The sequence below is a fragment of the Orycteropus afer genome, unplaced genomic scaffold, assembly GCF_000298275.1.
Source record: "Orycteropus afer afer isolate SDZICR_OR568_19922 unplaced genomic scaffold, OryAfe1.0 scaffold00088, whole genome shotgun sequence".
NCBI classification, from domain to species: domain Eukaryota; kingdom Metazoa; phylum Chordata; class Mammalia; order Tubulidentata; family Orycteropodidae; genus Orycteropus; species Orycteropus afer.
The window spans coordinates 1097135-1114178 of NW_006921675.1; the positions used below are offsets into that span (position 1 = coordinate 1097135).

At 52.7% G+C, this 17044-nt stretch overlaps 1 protein-coding gene across 1 annotated transcript in view; it reads right to left on the bottom strand.

The window, feature by feature from the left end:
* SPTB (spectrin beta, erythrocytic) overlaps nucleotides 1–17044 on the bottom strand; it is a 105497-nt gene that overhangs the window by 8970 nt on the left and 79483 nt on the right. The window contains exons 25-31 of the mRNA XM_042781146.1: nucleotides 14140–14514; nucleotides 12228–12472; nucleotides 10587–10725; nucleotides 10096–10180; nucleotides 9046–9242; nucleotides 8721–8770; nucleotides 8257–8419 (exon numbers count right to left, since the gene is read on the bottom strand). Of these exons, the coding sequence (XP_042637080.1) occupies nucleotides 8257–8419; nucleotides 8721–8770; nucleotides 9046–9242; nucleotides 10096–10180; nucleotides 10587–10725; nucleotides 12228–12472; nucleotides 14140–14514 (1254 nt within the window). The remainder of the gene's footprint in view (nucleotides 1–8256; nucleotides 8420–8720; nucleotides 8771–9045; nucleotides 9243–10095; nucleotides 10181–10586; nucleotides 10726–12227; nucleotides 12473–14139; nucleotides 14515–17044) is intronic.

The window sequence follows — 17044 nt, forward strand, 5'->3', positions numbered from 1 at the left end:
GAGGGAATGCACATGGCAGTGGAGAGGAAGTTTGGAAGGAACCAGATTTTGCCAGCAGCCTTCCGCCCTCGCTGTAAATCCTGCAAGTACCTCAGGGTGAGCGAGTGAGACCCGAGGAGAGATCTGTGCTCCTGCAGCTCTAGCCAGGCCACCGGGAGGGTACGGAGGTACAATCAGCTATGGGGGCCTAATTAGGGAAACAAGCCCCGTGGAGGGCCAGGCTGCAAGTGAGCAGGGATTGGGTAGGTGATTGGGGGTACAGAGGAAGCTAATGGGACAACACACCTCTTCTCTGAATGTGTTCTTGGGGTCACTGGGTTCAGGCCTTGCTGTTATGACAGAAAAACTGAGTTCCAGAAAACATGGTGCCCGACTGGGATCACACAGAGGTCAGTAGTTGAGCTGAAGCAGGGACTCACGGCGTTTGCATCTTTGTCCCCACAATGCCTCTCAAGTTTGAAAAGACAGCTGGCTGAGGGGTGGACACTCAGTGTGGGGAAGGAACAGAGGTGGCTAAGTGGGCCCGACAGCCATGCAGCACCTGGGTTGTTTAGGATCCTGACTCCAAACGTACTGACAGAGTGAGCGTGAAGCCTTTGTTGTCCTGGCCTCTTTCTAGGCCAGATCCATCCCAGCTGAGCAGCTGAGTTGGTGGACCACATGGTGATCCAGGGGCCCAGGTCAACATGGGTTGGGCAGAGGAGCCCATCTACTGGTAGATAAGACTTTCCATTGCCTTTTAAGGAAGAGCTGGGGCAATCTACTTCCATAAAGATTTACTGTCTTGGAAACCCAATGGGGGTCACTATGAGTTGGAATCGACTCGATGGGAGTAGGTTTGGCTTTTGGTTTAGAGATGACAGAAGAGGTGACAGTGCTCCATATCATGCCATCATCTGATATGGACAATCTGCCTTACCTAGCAGGCTGAGGGATCTGCGGACAGCAGAGAGCCAGGAGGGGAGATGCCGGTACTCATGTGGCTGAGGTGCAGGTATAGGTAGAGGCAGGTAGACGAGATGATCTGAGATTCCCTGCTGCTTCAGGCCTCAGGTCATTAGAAGGTGCACAGATTACACCCGCACCGCTGAGGGGTAGGTACTCAGTGTAGAGATGTCACCCAGAGGAACTGGGGACACACAGAAGGAAGAAATTCTGGATGTCACATTAGGGTGGCAGGGGGCCCTGGACCATAGTGGGAGTGACAGCATGAGAGAAACTGCCCAGGTAGTGGGGCCTGGGATGAGGGACGCACTGCGAGCCGGGTTCTCTGGTTTGGGAAACAGGCCGAGGGAGGCATCTGGGAGGAGATCTGGTGCACTGGTTGCTGGGATCATGATGTTAGAGGAGGGCAGGTGACAGGCAGCATTGGCTGAAGGCTAGGGGACAGCAGGGGAGGACAGGGCACAGACAGGAGGGCCCTATAGGACTTCCCAGGATCGCAGTCAAATGGGGAGACACCGCAGGATCCTGATGGCAGGGGACAGCGGCCTCAGTCTTGCAGATGGCACTTGTACGTTTACCTTTTTAGGGTCCTGACTTGCTAGGAAGCTGGCTGGGCATCCAGAGGGTTAGGGGCAGGGCTTCCATCACAGAGGGAACTCAAGAAGGGAAGGAGGTGGGCAGGATGGGTACATTTCTTCTCTGGACTAAAGGAACTGAAGGTGTACTTCCAGACTCAGCCAGCAGGTGACATAGCGGACAGCACACAGATAACCGACCTCAGGCTCCCAGGAGAAAAATAACCTGGTGAGGGATTATGGGGTCTTTTGGAGGCTCTAGAAGATGCTCAGTGGACCCAGGTACATTTACAAGCAATGAAACACAAGCGGCAGGAGCCCCTTTCTGAAGGTAGCATTGGTAAGAGAGAACCAGAGTGCTAGGGTGCACCCCAGAAACAGACAGATCTTAGCAATGTGATGATGATCTTGCCCACACGTCGACACAGCAAGGCCTGAGCCAAGTGGGTTGCAGTCTTGAGGCTGGGGGACTCTAGGAAGGTTGGTTTGGGAGGGCTGTGTCAGTGGATGTTAGAATTCATATGGAGGATGTTTCTTTTAAGAGATGAACTGATGTGGGGGATAGAGAAAAATGGAGAGAACAAGACTCAAATGATCACCTATTAGATGTCAGAAGCTTTACAAAAAACATTATCTTTTCCAATCTTCACCCCGTCTCGTAAGGCAGGTACTATTACTACAGCTATTCTACAGATGAGGGAAACTGAGGGCAGGAACATAAATAACTTGCCCACAGTCACGCACCTAGTTGAGTGGAAGGTTGAACATGCAGGTCTGGTCCCAAACTCCGTGTTCATCCTGCTAAGTGCTGCTGCAAGGGAGGGGCCTGGTACCATTACCATAGAGGAAAGCATCTTCTCAAGGGGTGCACAGTCTAAACAAGATGACTACAGCTTGTGCAAAACACATGGCTGAATGGCCAAGGCAGCAGGATCACATCAGAGCCACAATGGAAGGGGCCAAAACTACTGCTACACGCCTTAGGTAACCACACTGCCAAATGGTTCCGGGGTGGGTGGGAGAAGCTGGCTGGCTCCCCTTGTGGCTGGGAACTTTAACCTTCTCCCAATGTCTGACGCCTCAGCTCTTGTTCCCTGTGCCCTTATCCATTGGGTGAGAAAGGCTGTCATGGAAGATGGTTGGACAGCTGTTCAGAAGACAGTTGGATGGAAGAGAAGAAAAAAAGAGATGATTTGTTGAGTTGAGAGCAGCCAAAGGGATAACATATAGCAACTCAGGGTGAGCAGAGCCTAAAACCAGGAGAGAAAAACTCTTGCTGAACATGAGGAAAGAGCAAGGGAGGCGTGGAGATTTGAGTGGACAGTGAGGAGTTGCCTGGACTGGGGGCCTGGTGTGGGTAAGGGGCTCTAACGAGAAGTGGGATGGGCTGGCAGAGAGGTTCAACCCCACACCCCACCATCCAGTGGTCATCCTGGGATGACAACTGGAGAGCCAAGGGAAGATGTTGGGGGGGGGATGTCAAGCAGAAGGTCACCAGGTAAAGAGTGAGCAGAGGAGGAGAGAAACGTGCACAGGAGGAGGAACCATGGTCCACCCCATCACTGGGTGAGAGGGGCGGCTTCCTCAGGCATTATCACCATTCTCACACCTGGGTAGTTTCTTGGGGTCCTTGACCTGGAGGAGCTGGTGACTGCTAGACTCCTCGGTGACCCGAGCCAGCCATTCAGCATCAGGAAGACTTAAGAGAGTTAGAGACACCACTCCCTCATTCAGACGTGTGCACCCAAAGGTCAACTCATCAGCTTCAAGCCCATTTCTGAAATGCCTCCAGTGTTAACTGAGTATCACCCTGGGTCCACCAACATCTAGGATGCTCTGAAATACAGCTTGAAGGAAAGAACTTAGGAAGAGTCTTTGAAGTGGAGGGGCCAGGAGGATCCTGTCTGAGTATAGCAGAGAGCTGGGCACACCCAGCCATGGGCAGAAGTCCAGAAAGAGCCTAAAGTGGCTGCTCTGGGAGCCTGGCGCACCGGGCTCAGGCCAGACTGCAGGCAGGCACATCCCGCTGACTCAGGCATCCTGGGGAGGCAGGGACACACCCAGGTTTGGGGAAAACTGACGTTCTTTCCAGGCTGGGTCTGCCCTTCCTGAATAAGCTATTTGCATTTGCTGCAAAATGCCTGAAACAGCAGCTCAGCTCAGCCTCACAGTGGGAGGGGGAAGGACTGGGAAAGCTTGTTCAGGCAAGAAGAAACCCAGCAGCTGTCTCCACACCCACAGCTCTTCTGTCCAAGGACGTCAAGGCCCTGATTAAAGCTCTGGGCTGCTGAGGCGGCAGGCTGCTGCTGGCAGGAGTTGCCAGGGGGTGACAGCAGCTGGACCCAGCCAGGCACAGGCTGAAAAATGGTCCTGGCCACAAACCCCAGTGCTTGCTCAACCAAGGCACTGCCCCACACACACTTGCAAGTGCTGGTTAAAACAACAAAACCCTGCTGCCATGGAGTTGATTCTGATACACCATAACCCTATGGGGCAGGGTCAAACTGCCCCATAGGTTTCTAAGGCTGTAAATCTTTACCAGAGCAGACTCATCTTTTTCCCATGGAACGGCTGGTGGGTTCCAACCTCTGGCATTTTGGTTAGCAGCTGACTGACTTAACACTACACCACCAGAGCTCCCTATGCACGGGTTACTTCCCTAAAACCACAGGAGCCTCTAAGACTACAGAAAAGTGAGGCGAGGGATTTGGGAATCTGCACGGCCCTAATGAGATGCCCAGGCCCCTCCTCCAGGGACACCAGCTGCAAGCAGTCTTGGAGGGTTGGATGGAGGGGTGGCACCAGTGAGCTGTCACTAGTTGAGTTTTCCCTGACAATCTGATGAAGAGGGGCTGATTTTGCACACTTCCTGGAGTGGTCTCCAGTCCCAGGGTCCCTCCTGCACCAGGCTGGATCTAGCTTGGGGACTTGGAGGCAGGACAGGGCATGCTTGTCACAAACCATGAGCCCTGAAAGAGACTTTTTATTGTTGTCACAGCCCTTAGGAGCACCAATCCTTTCAGGTATGTCACTCACCCTGTCACAGCAATCATTTCGGGTGAGGTCACTGAGCAGGCCCCACTTCCCAAAGCCAGAAAATGGGCACAGTGGGTAGGACTCTTAGTTGGGGGCCTTTTAGCCTGAGTGGACCCAGACCATCTTCAATACTACTTCTCTGTGAAAGCAACCTCCTCCCTCCAGGGGAAGTCACACTCTCACCACCAGTGTTACACTAGGAGCTCTGGTAGCATAGTGCCTAAGGCACTTGACTGCTCACCAGAAGGCTGGCGGTTCAAACCCACCAGCCACTCCTAGGAAGGAAGGTTGGGCAATCCTACTTCCACAGTGGTACTGCCTCGGAAACCCAAGGAGGGGTCGCTATGAGTCGGGGCCGACTCGACGGCAAACAACAACAACAACAGTGTTACACTGGGAATGCTGAGGCACCCAGACCCTGGAACATGAGGGATGCTTAGCAGGACTACCAAGCCTCTCCCAGTGTGACACACCCAGGATGAAGGGAAGACGCATAAGATGGAGGGTGTTGGGTGAGGGGCCCCCCGCTGGAACATCTTCAAGCGTTGGGCTCTGAGCAGGTCTGCAGCCATTGCCAGCTCAGCCTGCTGCTAGCTCCCCGATACCCATGCTGCCTTCAGGACACTGGCCTTGGAGTTGTTCAGCAGAGGTTCAACCCTGCTTCTCTTCCCCAAACAGGGCAATGGGCAAACACCAAGCCCTTGACCTCCTCCTTCCCATCTCCAGCCTCATACCAGCTGGCACCTGGCAAGTCAAAGGGGTACCTTAGAGCTGAGAATAAGAGACAAGGAGAGGGCCCTCTCCCTTTAATGCGATACATTGCCCACATATAGGTATGTCCTGGATCTTCTCTGCACCTGCAGAGAGGGCTTTTAACTGGCAAGGGGGCCCAGGGGCATATATTAGGTGGTTTATCTGAGATCAGGGAGGAAGGTTCCTGAAGAAATAAGGACTAGCATTAACCCAGGTGTCCAGGTTTGCCTTTTGTGAGGATATCTTGTTCTTCTGCTTGGCCTCACATGCACTTACCTGCACAGACTGCCTTTTTATTAGAACATGTGCTAATATGGTAAGGGAGGCAATTGAATTGGTTGCACAATGATGTGCTTGAGGAAAAGGCAAATGGACCCACGGAATGGCAGCTCCAGTCACTGTGTGTACACACACGTGTACATGCACACACGGAAGGGGAGGGCTGTGCATGTGGGGCCTGCCTTGTGTGCAGCTGCCTGGACTGTGGCTTGGGTGCCTGGTCTACTCCCATTGATTCCCCCAAGCAGGAAGCCAGCATGCACTAGTGATGGTTTTTACATGAAGCAACACCACATGTATCTAGTCTATGGGGTACCGACACCAGACCACACACATGGGAGCAGCAGGAGAGCTACCCGTAGCCCAGGCCTGTCCCAGAGAGAAGGCACAGCTGGGAGAGGCCTGCGGTTTCTGTAAAGGAGCAGTGACAGGCAGGCTGGAGAGTTAGCAGCTGGCTTTGTGAGGAGGCTGCCAAGCTCCACTGGGCACCTGTGACCTTCGTGGGCCCCAGCCTCCTCTCTTTCTCATATCAATGACAGATCGGTATCAGGCTCTCCCTTGGAGTTTTGTGGATTTTCAGGAAAACTCAACAAAGGGCTGGGAAGGAGAAGCAGCAGGAAATCTGTTTCCAAGAGGCCTCAGGCCTGTTGTCGATTTGATTCGCCATGTGGTTTCTTTCTGGTACCGGGCACAGGCCAGTTTTCCCATCTTGTCGAGTGGGGGGCTCTCTGGGAAGGGCCTCCAGTGTGGGTTCACACCCTTCTTTGCCCAGAGAGACATTCAAGTCCAAGCAGGTTTTATTTCCCCCAACCCAGTGACATTCAGGCAGCTCTGATGCACATGTAGTTACATTTGCACGGACATACTCGACACAAAGAATGGATGGAGTTGCTCAGGTCACCTTCAAAAGGATCTGCAGACCCAGGACACCATTGCACGCAGACACACACGGAGCACAGCAGAAGCCAGGCAGTGGCAGGGGGCAAGGAGTCTCTGGGGGCAGCCTGGCCTGGTGTGCCAGCCCCCAGGGTTCACGTTCCTTCCAGTGGGGACTGTTGCTGGGAAAAAAGGGGCCAGGGCGCAGTCCACCACAGACAGGGAGGCATGACCCCCACGTGCAATCATGGGAGCTTCAGCAGGAACATCTGGGAGAGACTCTCCGGCAGGAGCCCAGCAGTGCCCTCTGCTGGGCCTGATGGGCTGGTGCAGCTCAGACAGGGAGGCCTCTCACTAGTATGTGTGCACTTTTCAGAGAGCTAGGGAAGGCTGAAGTCTGAGCCTGACCCTACATGTACGTGTATTTTCTAGGGTGGTTGGGGTACCAGCTATTTCCATTTAAAACACCAGCTTCCCTAAACTCCCATTCACAGGTCCAGGCAAGCTCATTCTGGCCCTCGGAGCAGGGGTGGAGCGGGGTGGGGTGGTGTTCGAGAGGGACCAGCTGCTCCCTTTCCCTGAAGAGCTCCAGAGCTGCATGCAGCAGGGGGCACATGCAGTAGCGATGCCAGGCCAGGCACTTGCTGAATTCTTGCTTTCTTCTCAGGCAGCCCCTCCCCAGGGCATCCCCCCCTCCCCAGAGTGGGTTACAGCCTCCTAGGCTCTCTGCACAAACCCCACAGGGGCTCTAGGCTGTTGAATCCCACTCCTTCCCTCCTCCTGGGGTCTCCTCTTGACCTAAGGAATCTACTCTAGGCAAAGTCTGGGGCACATGCCCTAGGTCTTTGGACAGCTGGTGTCTCTTGGATCCCTTCTACCTCTCCCCTTAGGCAGGACTCTGACACACCCTCCTTTCCTACAAATTGGGGGACTGGTCCTCACAACCTAGAAGACCCCTGGCTCTTCCTCACACCTGCAGGGCTCCTTCAAGTCTGTTCTTGCCTCAGAACCAGTTTCACTGTCCACATCCACTGACCTACAGGCATCAAGCCTGGATGGTGAGAACAGGGAGAGGGCTTTGCATGGGAGGGAGGGATCTGCTAGACACTTCACTGCCTGCAGTGCCCTTGATGAGGCAGGCTGGACCAGACAAGCTGCTTGTATGTATCTGAGTGACTGTATGTGTGTATGTGAGTGTGTGTGAGAGACAGAGACAAAGTGTGTGTGTGTGTGTATGTGTGTGCGCATGCGGAGAGGGTTGTGTTAGATGGAGTTAGAAGCAAAATGCGGAACAGGATAGTGTATAAAAATGAATAATCCTTGTGTAAACTATTTCCCCTGATGTAGATGATGATGTATTTATCCAATAAAATTTATTAGACTAGATAAAACCAAACTAAGAGTCATGTCAGTGGGCTGGCATGTCAGTTTCTTCCGGGTTGAAGGCTGGAGAGGAATTATTCTAAGAATTAAGAAAACCTGAGCCTGGCGGGGGTGAGGCCGGATGGGGGGTGGCGCGGCATGCACCGTGCACCGTCCTCGCCATCTACCCTGGCTGAGCCTAGTAGGGATGAGCAGGCTCTGGCAGCAGTGACTCCCAGGAACTAGACAAACGGGAGAGGAAACTGACCGGGGATGTTCTCTCGGTGGCTGCTTGATGGGAAACTCCGGGAGCCTCCCCAGCTGTCTCGCCTTCCTCCTCCTGAGCCCTGAGGAACACACAGCCTTTCTTTAAAAACAAGCATGCTCTGACGCCAGCACCTACCTCCAATGCCTGGTTTCCCACCCTCACCCACAGGGAACATGCTCCAAATATCTCCATGTCCAGGCTTCCCAGCAGCCTGGAAGATGCTTCACAAGAAGCCCCAGCAGCTGCATCAGAAATTAATGCAAAAACTTCAGAAATGGACAAGGTTCCTGCAAAGCCGCCTCCAGGGCATGTTAAGGTGGTTCTCCTGAGGGAGGGGGAGGCTTGGAGGGAGCTTGATTCTGCTGCAGCCACTGCTTTCTCCTTTGTTCCCACACCAGGTCTCCCCTCCTGAGATTTGGGGAAAATAAACTCCTCTCTGACTTCAAGCTCCAGACACTATGGATTTCTCTCAGGTGTGAGCAGTCAAATAAGTGTTGTTAAAGCATCAGGGGCCCTGTTTCTTATTAAAATACCTGATGCCTCCTCCCTACCTATCCCCCTTCCCAGAGTGCTCCTGGCTCCGCAGACACAAAACAGAAGCCACTGCTGGCCCAGGCCACACTTACCCAGTCTCCTCAGTGATTGTCTCTGGGGGCTGGCGTTCCTTTAGTTCAAGCTGGGGGGAGAAAAAGGCTAAGGATCAGAGCAGCCACAGGGAGGAGCCGTGTGCTCAGACAACCCTTTTCAAAGATGGCTCCCTGCACCCCAACACACTTTGTGTTTGTTCCCTTGTGTCTTTTGCAAAGGTCAGTATCCTCTATCACTATTTCAACCCTCTCCACTTGCCAAGCCTTATACAAGGTCTGTAGATGCCTAATAATCCGGTAACAGTTCTTGATTTGAGGTCCCCCTCCCACAAGGCATGGCTGCTGGAATGGCTATCCTGCTCACCGTGGTGGGCTTCTCCAGGGCAGCGAAGCGCTCTGCCCAGCTGGCTGTGGATTTCTCAAACGCCTCATGCCTCTTGATGAGCTTCTCCACACTGTCCACTGTGTGGCCAAAGTCCTGACTGGCCAGGTAGGGCTCCTGGGCTATCAGCCACGCTTCAGCCACGGAAGCATCCCGAGAGAACTGGCACACCTCCAGCACTGCCATGGAGAACAAGCCCCAGACCCACCCGGAAGGCCCAGGGGCCAGTTAGCACTCAACATTAGCTCCTACTGGGAGCTCAGGGGCGGCTCTGCAGCAGTGTTACCGTCAGGTCCAAAGCCTGCACAGGTGGCCCTAAAGCAAGTACACTCCCTGATCAGAGAGGACCTGCAGCCAAGGCCACTCCATCAGGGCCCTCTGAGTATGTTCGTCCCAACCTTTGGCTGTCTGCCATAATTGAGTACAAGCAGCCACGGCACCAGTCCAGGCCCTCCAGGCTCACACCTCCTACTGAGTGGTGGGATTTTCTCCACCTCTCTTCAGCAAAGTGAAGTGCCTAACATTGACTGCTAACTAGAAGGTTGGCAGTTCAAACCCACCAGCTGCTCTGTGAAAGGAAGATGGGGTGATCTACTTCCATAAAGATTTACTGATTTGAAAACCCAACAGGGGTCTCTATGAGTTGGAATTGACTCCAGGGCAGTGAATGAGTTCTTCACCTTCTAGCTGCAAGACTACGATGGAGTTCCTTCTGGTGCCTGACACTCCTCAGATCCAACATCTGGGATCTGGGGTGTACTACAGCCTTACCCTTACCCCTCCCCAGGCCACAGGTCTGCAGGGAAACTAGTCCAGGCAGTGGGGGGCAGGGGCAGGGAGCAGTACATGCTGGCTGGGTGGAGGTGGGCTTCCAGCAGCGCATTGTGGTCTTCTGCATAGACACCAGAGGTCCCTGCCCCAGAGTTTGTGAGGAATGGGGCTGTAGGGGCCCTTCTCCAGGCGGTGGTGAAAACCCACAGCAGCTTCCCTGCCCTGGCCCCCCCCCAGTTCCCTGGTCCAGGCCCCACTCACACATGCTGAGTCGCTGCCAACGAGCCTCCCACTTCTCATTCATCTCCTTTCGCCTGGACACCACCTGCCGCAGTTTCTCACTGATCTGTAAGGAGGGAGACAATCTGAGGCAGTGTGTATGTTGAGGGGTACTGACAAGAATGCTGGACTTGTTCACACAGGTCTGGTTTAAGTCTTGGTCTTGCCACTTGACAGCTGTGCAGCCTTGGGCAAGCTACTTAACTTCTCTGAGCCACATGTACTCCTCCTATGAAATGAGGGTTGCCAAGCCCAAAGCATACACACAAGTTAGGAAGCCACCCTCCCTACTAGGCAGCGAGCTCCCTGAGGCAGGGACTGGGCTTAGCATGGCTTTAACGCCTTTGCCTCATGCTCCGTAAGTGGAAGAAAGACAAATCCCCTCAGAGATACCACGTCCCACAGCTCCCTCCCAAGAAGCTGCCTGGCCCTCCACCAGCAAATAGAGAGGGGCTCTGTCTCAGTCCTCTCACCTCATCGGAGGCCTGGTGTTGCCGCTGTAGCAGGGACTCGCCGAGCTCCAGGCAGGCACTGAAGTTCTTGCTCCGGGTTTCAATCTCCGCCCTGATGCCCTGGTGGTACTTCATGAGCAGTTCCACAGAGGAGACATCCCTGGAAGGACAGAAGAATGAGGGCAAGGAGGGGGTTGGGGAAGAATAAAACTCTAGGCCAAAGTCATTTTGGCTTGTCTGATGAGAGGGGCTGCTGGCCAACCCCCACCTGGGCCACCTCACACCTCCTGCCTCTGGGAGTCTGGCTAGCCAGACTCTGTCCTCTCTTGCTAGCCAGAAAATCCTGTCACCTAGCCCCAGCAGGTGTCTTCCACTGTTCAGGGGGATACGAGGTCCCCAAAAGAAATCTGGGGATATTATCTGGACATAGAAAGGAATGAAGTTTTGGTACATGCTACAACACGGATGAACCCTGAAAATATGATGCTAAGTGAACCAGACACAAGATGCTACATGTTGTATGATTCCATTTCTATGAAATGTCCAGAGCAGGCAAAACCATAGACAGAAAGACTGGTTACCAGGGGCTGGAGGGAGGCAGGAATGAGTTCTGTTGACAGGTATGTGGAGTTTCTGTTTGGGGAGATGAAACTCTTTGAAACTTCAGTTGTGATGATGGTTGCCCAAGTCTGTGAATATACTAAAAACCACTGAATGGTATACTTTAAACGGCTGGATTATATAGTGTGTGAATTACATCTCAATAAAGACTTTTTTTTTTCAAATAGAAGCAAGACTAACCAGTTGCCATCAAGGTGATTCTGACTCATGACAACTCCATGTGTATCAGAGTAGAGCTATGCTCCATTAAAAAAAGAAGAAGAAGAAGAAGAAGAAGAAGAAACAAACCCATGCTGTTAAGTTAATTCCAACTCTTCGTAACCCCTCCTTGGGTCTCCAAGGTAGCTAAGGAAGGAGATTGCCCGGTCTTCCTTCAGAGGAGTAGCTGATGGGTTGGAACTGCCAGCCTTCTGGTTAGCAGTCAAATGCCTTAGGCACTATGCCACCAGAGCTCCTATGCTCCATAAGACATTTTAAAAATGTCTGGCCATCAGGATAGGCCACGCTCGGACAGAGGGTTGGAGATGGACTGGCAACAATTGCTAAAATGATACAGACTGAATTGGGAACCACAGTGGAGAAAGCTGGGATAACTGTTGGGTTTCTCACTGCCCATGTGACTGACTCCAGCTCCATGGGCAATGAATCTTCTTCCTGAGTTTTAGGGGAATGGTCCCCTGACACCTTAGCACTAAGGGAGGGGTGGACAGTCTTGGATCTGCCAGGTTTAGATGTGTGAATCACCTAGTGTCACTGATAACAGTGGTCACCACCCTCTTTGTACAATCTGAGTGACAGATGTCCTTCTTGTCACACTCAGGACTTCTCTGACCCTGAAATGGCCAATCCTCCCAGTAGAAGTCTGGAAGAAGTAATTTCCTGCCTGGACCCAGCCTCAGAAGCCCCCTGATGCTTCCCTTATACCCCACTGCCCAGGACTGTCCCTCCAGGGAGGTGCCCCACTATGGAGCCCTAGTCTGCCAGCCTCATTTTGGGACAATGTGGCCAATGAGAGGAGCTGCCTGGAGAATGCTGCCTCACCTGGGCCTCTCCTGGGTCTCAATCTGCCGGATGATGCTCTCCATCCAGGAGAGGAGGTCACGGACCATGCTGAAAAAGCGGAATTTGTCGGCTGTGTCCACCAGCTGGGTCCGGCGCCCAGCACAGGCATCGAGCAGTGCCTGCCACGCGGCAGATACCTCCTGCTCCTTGTTCTGGATGTCATCAGCCTTCTCCCCAGCATACGCTGTCTGCAGGCGGGTGGCCACGTCCTGGAACTGCTGTACCTGTGGGTGGGCAAAGCTGGACATTATCCCTCGGACACAGACATCTCCCATCCTGGGATGGGCCAGGGCATCTGTCCCACTTGGCTGCCCTCCCCAGGACACAGATCTTCAGCCTCCCACCAGTGGCTGCTATGGGAGAGGGCAGGCTACTTGGTACCTCTGCTCACCCAAGGTGGTCTCTGAGCTTTGAGGAGAATTTGAGAGACAAGAGTCTATGCTCTTTGAAATCAGAAGGGATAATAACAAGAGTAACTATGGACCAGTGACCATTCTAAGCGTTTTATGTTTATTAACTCTTAATCTTTACAACAACTCCATGAGAGATACTATTATTATCTGTTTTTCAGATGAGGCACAGGAAGGTTCAATGCTTTGCCCAAGGCCACTTGCACTAATAAAGGGCTACAGCTGGGCTTGCCTATGCTTCTGAGTCTATGTTCTTGATCACTACGCATGCACCTCTCCAAGAAAGGGGCTGGCACCAAGGACAACAAAACCCTAGTCCTGAGCCAGCCTCCTGAGGTATAAGGCCTGTCTCAGGCACCACCCTCAGCCCACACCAAGTCTGCCACCTTCCATCCACCCAGGGTACAACAGCCACACACCAGAACCCACCTCTAGCTGGAGGACAGATTTCAGGATGTTCCCTTTCTAGGTAAACTGAGGCCCCAACCTACCTTGGTGGCTGATTCCTGAACCCTGGCTTACCTGTCCCTACTCCATGAAAGCCCAGTGAGCTCTGGGCAGCTAGGGCCTGTCGGTGGCATTTTCTAGCACACCGACCCGTGTGGATCCTTAGGGATTTGCAGAGGTGCCTTGGGGGCACCTTAGTGATGGGGGAGCAGGTCAAAGCAGTAGATCTTGGGGCCTTCTAGCTTTGATGTGGAAAGGCAAATAGCCTAACGATTAAGACATTAGACTCCATATAGCCAGATTGCCATGGTTTGACTCCTGTCTCTACCACTTTTCATCTGTGTGATCTCGGGGAACTTAATTTTCTCTGCCTCACTTTCCTCACCTATAAAGTGTAGATAGTACTATTAGTACCTAACTCAGAGGATGGCTGAGGCCTCAGTGACTACATATATTGTTCATGACAGCATCTGGCACCAGAAATGTTCTATTTATATGTTAGCAAGCTCTGGTAGCACAGTGCCTAAGGCACTTGACTGCTAACTGGAAGGCTGGTGGTTCAAACCCACCAGCCACTCCTCAGAAGGAAGGCTGGGCAATCTATTTCCGTAGTGATACTGCCTCAGAAACCCAAGGAGCGGTCGCTATGAGTTGGGTCTGACTCCATGGCACATAACAACAACTAGAGAAACTAAACTTTGATGTATTTTGTGCACTGGGTTTTTGTGAGGATTCTGTTTGAAGAACTCCTTCTGAACTAAAGAATGGCAGAAAATCCTGCTCTGCTCCCTGTTGTGCTGCCCTGAGCTAGTGTCTCTTGGAGGTGGTAGAATGCCCTGATGCCCACTCCAGAGGGGAAAGGCTGCAATGAGGTGAGGCCCCCAGGTGGTGGGGACTGGCTCCTGAGGTACAAGACCTGTCTCAGGAACCGACCCCACCTCACACCAAGAGCTGCCCCTTGGGAAGTTGGCTGTAGGGAAGCTGTGGTAGCAAGTGGCCTGGAGTCTGTGGGAAGTGGTGATAGGGACAGGCACCTGCACACCCAGCAGGTGGAGCTCCCGTTCGAAGGCAGTGTGCACCCGGTGGAAGGACTCTGCAGTGCTGGCATCCAGCCCCACTTCCTCAGGCAGCTCCCGGTGCTTCTCATCGATGAGGCCCAGGATCTCAGCGCCCGTGTAGAAGTAGCGGTGCAGGTCGTAGGAGGCGGCCAGCAGCTGCATGCGTGTGTCGATGAGTTCCAGCAGGTCCGCCCACATCTCATTCAGCCCGTCCTTCCACTCAGCAATGGTGGCCGCCTCACCGTGGCCTGTGTCGATGAGCCGTTCGATGATGGCATTCACGTTGTCCACCCGCTCCTGCCCGATCGCCCCAGTCTCCCGAGCGAAGTCCCGGAACTTGTCCCGGAGCAGCTGGACATAGGGTGGACAGAAATGTGGTCATCAGGGCCTAGGAGTGGGGCTGGGGTCATCCCACTGCAGACACTGCCAGGCAGCAGCCACAGCTGCCCTGCGTGCTCTCACACCCTCCTAGGGCAGGCCTGGAATGCAATGGTCATGTTCACACTGGGGTGTGACTGCATCTCTGTGCCACACTTTACCACTGGCAGGGGTGCTGTGTGTGTCTGGAACAACGGCTGGCTTGTACTGACTGCACTGAAAAAACCAAACCAGTTGCTGTCAAGTCAGTTCCAACTCATGGTGACCCAGGTGTTGCAGAGTAGAACTGCACCCCATAGGGTTTTCAAGGCTGTGACCTTCTCTGACATGTACTAACCTTTTGTTTAGTAGTTGAACACTTAACTGTTTGCACCACCCCGGATCCATCCACTGCATTGTTGTTGTTGTTATGTGCCGTCGAGTCAAACCCGACTCATAGCCCAACCTTCCTTCCGAGGAGTGGCTGGTGGGTTTGAACCGCCAGCCGTCTGGTTAGCAGGCAAGTGTCTGAGCCACTATGCTACCAGAGCTCCACTGCATTACAGGAAGAAAAATAAGGCTATAGCTGTGGCTACTCACAGTAACGTGGTCAAAGTCTTGCCCCATTTCTGGGGAAGATGCAACCAGATCCTTCTCCGCAATCCACTGCTCTAAGTCATCTGCTTCCCTCTTCAGCTGGAACAGGTGGTACATGTTCTCCAGCTTTCGCTTGCGTTCCTCTGCCATGTCCTTCAGCCCCGCATACTGTTTGTCCACTTGCCCCTGAAGTCTGATGATCTGTTCTCTGGAATTCAAACCAAGAAAAAGTCCTCAGCAATGGAACTGAGAACCCAAAGCAGACAGCTCACAGAGGCACCAGCACACTTGTCTCCCCAGCCTGTGGTAGGGACAGATGGAGACTGAAACACAGGAGAAATGAGAGTGACTTTCCTTGGAGAAGAGATGGGGAGAGAAGCCAGTGTTTCTCCTTTTACTCAAATTCATCTTAGACCATGGTGACTTGGGATAACAGAAATGTGTCCCTCCTGGAGCTGGGGCTCCTGCTTCTGTCCTCACACTAGGAAGCTCACAAAACCAAAACCAAGTGCCATCAAGCCAATTCCAACTCACAGCAACCCTATAGGGCAGAGCAGAACAACTCCATTGGGTTTCTAAGGCTGTAAATCTCTTCAGAAGCAGACTGCCTCATCTTTCTGCCACGAAGCAGTTGGTGGGTTTGAACCACCAACCTTTTGGTAAGCAACCAAATGTCTTAACCACTGCAACACATGAGCTTCTTGGGAAACTCATAGAAGCAAGTGCAAATGGTGAGCTGCTTTGTTATGCTTCCACAGAGGTTGATGGAGCAGTGCTGTCTAAGTGTGCGGCCCTGAAAGCAGAAGTCCTGCTTAGTGCTTCAGGGAAGTAGAAGCAGTGCTGGGGGCTTAGTCCTCATGGTTCCTGGGGAGACATTTAGGGTGGTTGTTGAGTACCTAAAGCCGTGGATGCCCTAATGGCATCCTCAGGGAGTCAGCCTGAGGAGTCTAGCTGGATGGGCTCCCATTCATGCAGAATTCAATCAACTGAAAAGTTTAGATGAGTATGTTTTCCACCTTAGAATGAATTCCACCATATAATGATTTTGCTGAGACAGTATGAGTCCCAAAGTACCTTCTAGACCATAAAAAGGGAAGCAAAATTAGTTTCCAGTGTCTCTTAGCATATTCTAACTCTTCAAGAAATTGGTGTTCTCACTTAACTAAGAGTTTTGCTATCTCATTCTCTGCTCTTATCGCAAACCAGGCCTTAGTCCACCCAGCCTGAAATTAACCAAGGCATAAAATGCAGTCATGCCAATCAACAGTCCAGAAAGCAGTTTTCTCAAACTACCCCTCTTTTTTTTTTTTTTTTTTTTTTTTTTTTTTTTTTTTTCTCTTTTTTTTTTTTTTATTTTTTTTTTTTTTTTTTTTTTTTTTTTTTTGAAAATAGTTCCTATTTTCCCCACTTTGACTTAAATGGATATTGGTTGGTGGGTAGGAGCCCCCAGCCTGACACTTATGACCTGGGCCAGATCTCCTCAGGAGGCTGCACGTACCCTTCAGGGTGGCCTGCAGACAGCAGGCTCTGGGCCCGACTGGCCAGCTGCTTGATGTTCCTCCCATACTCCTCCACTGAGCGCTGCTGCCGCAAATGCCGCTTGAGCATCACAATGGCGCCCTCTTCATCCTGGGAGGTGGCAGACATGTCAGTGGGTGCAAGCTCAGGCTGGCCTCGGCTCCCTCCTGGAGAGAGTTACGGTCCAGCTCCTGGAGGTGCCCAAGGTGGGGAGGAAAGCCAGGCTTGGGGGTCCCATGGGAGATTCATATGTACCCTTCCTGCCTCTTCCCTTCTTTCCCAGCAATGCCAGTAACCCACCTTCCTCTCTCAACATCCCCAAATCCCATCTGATGTGCACCCTTCCTTGCAGGCCCAGCTCCAACTCTCCTTCCTGCCCTATCCTCAACAGTATACCAGTACAGACTCC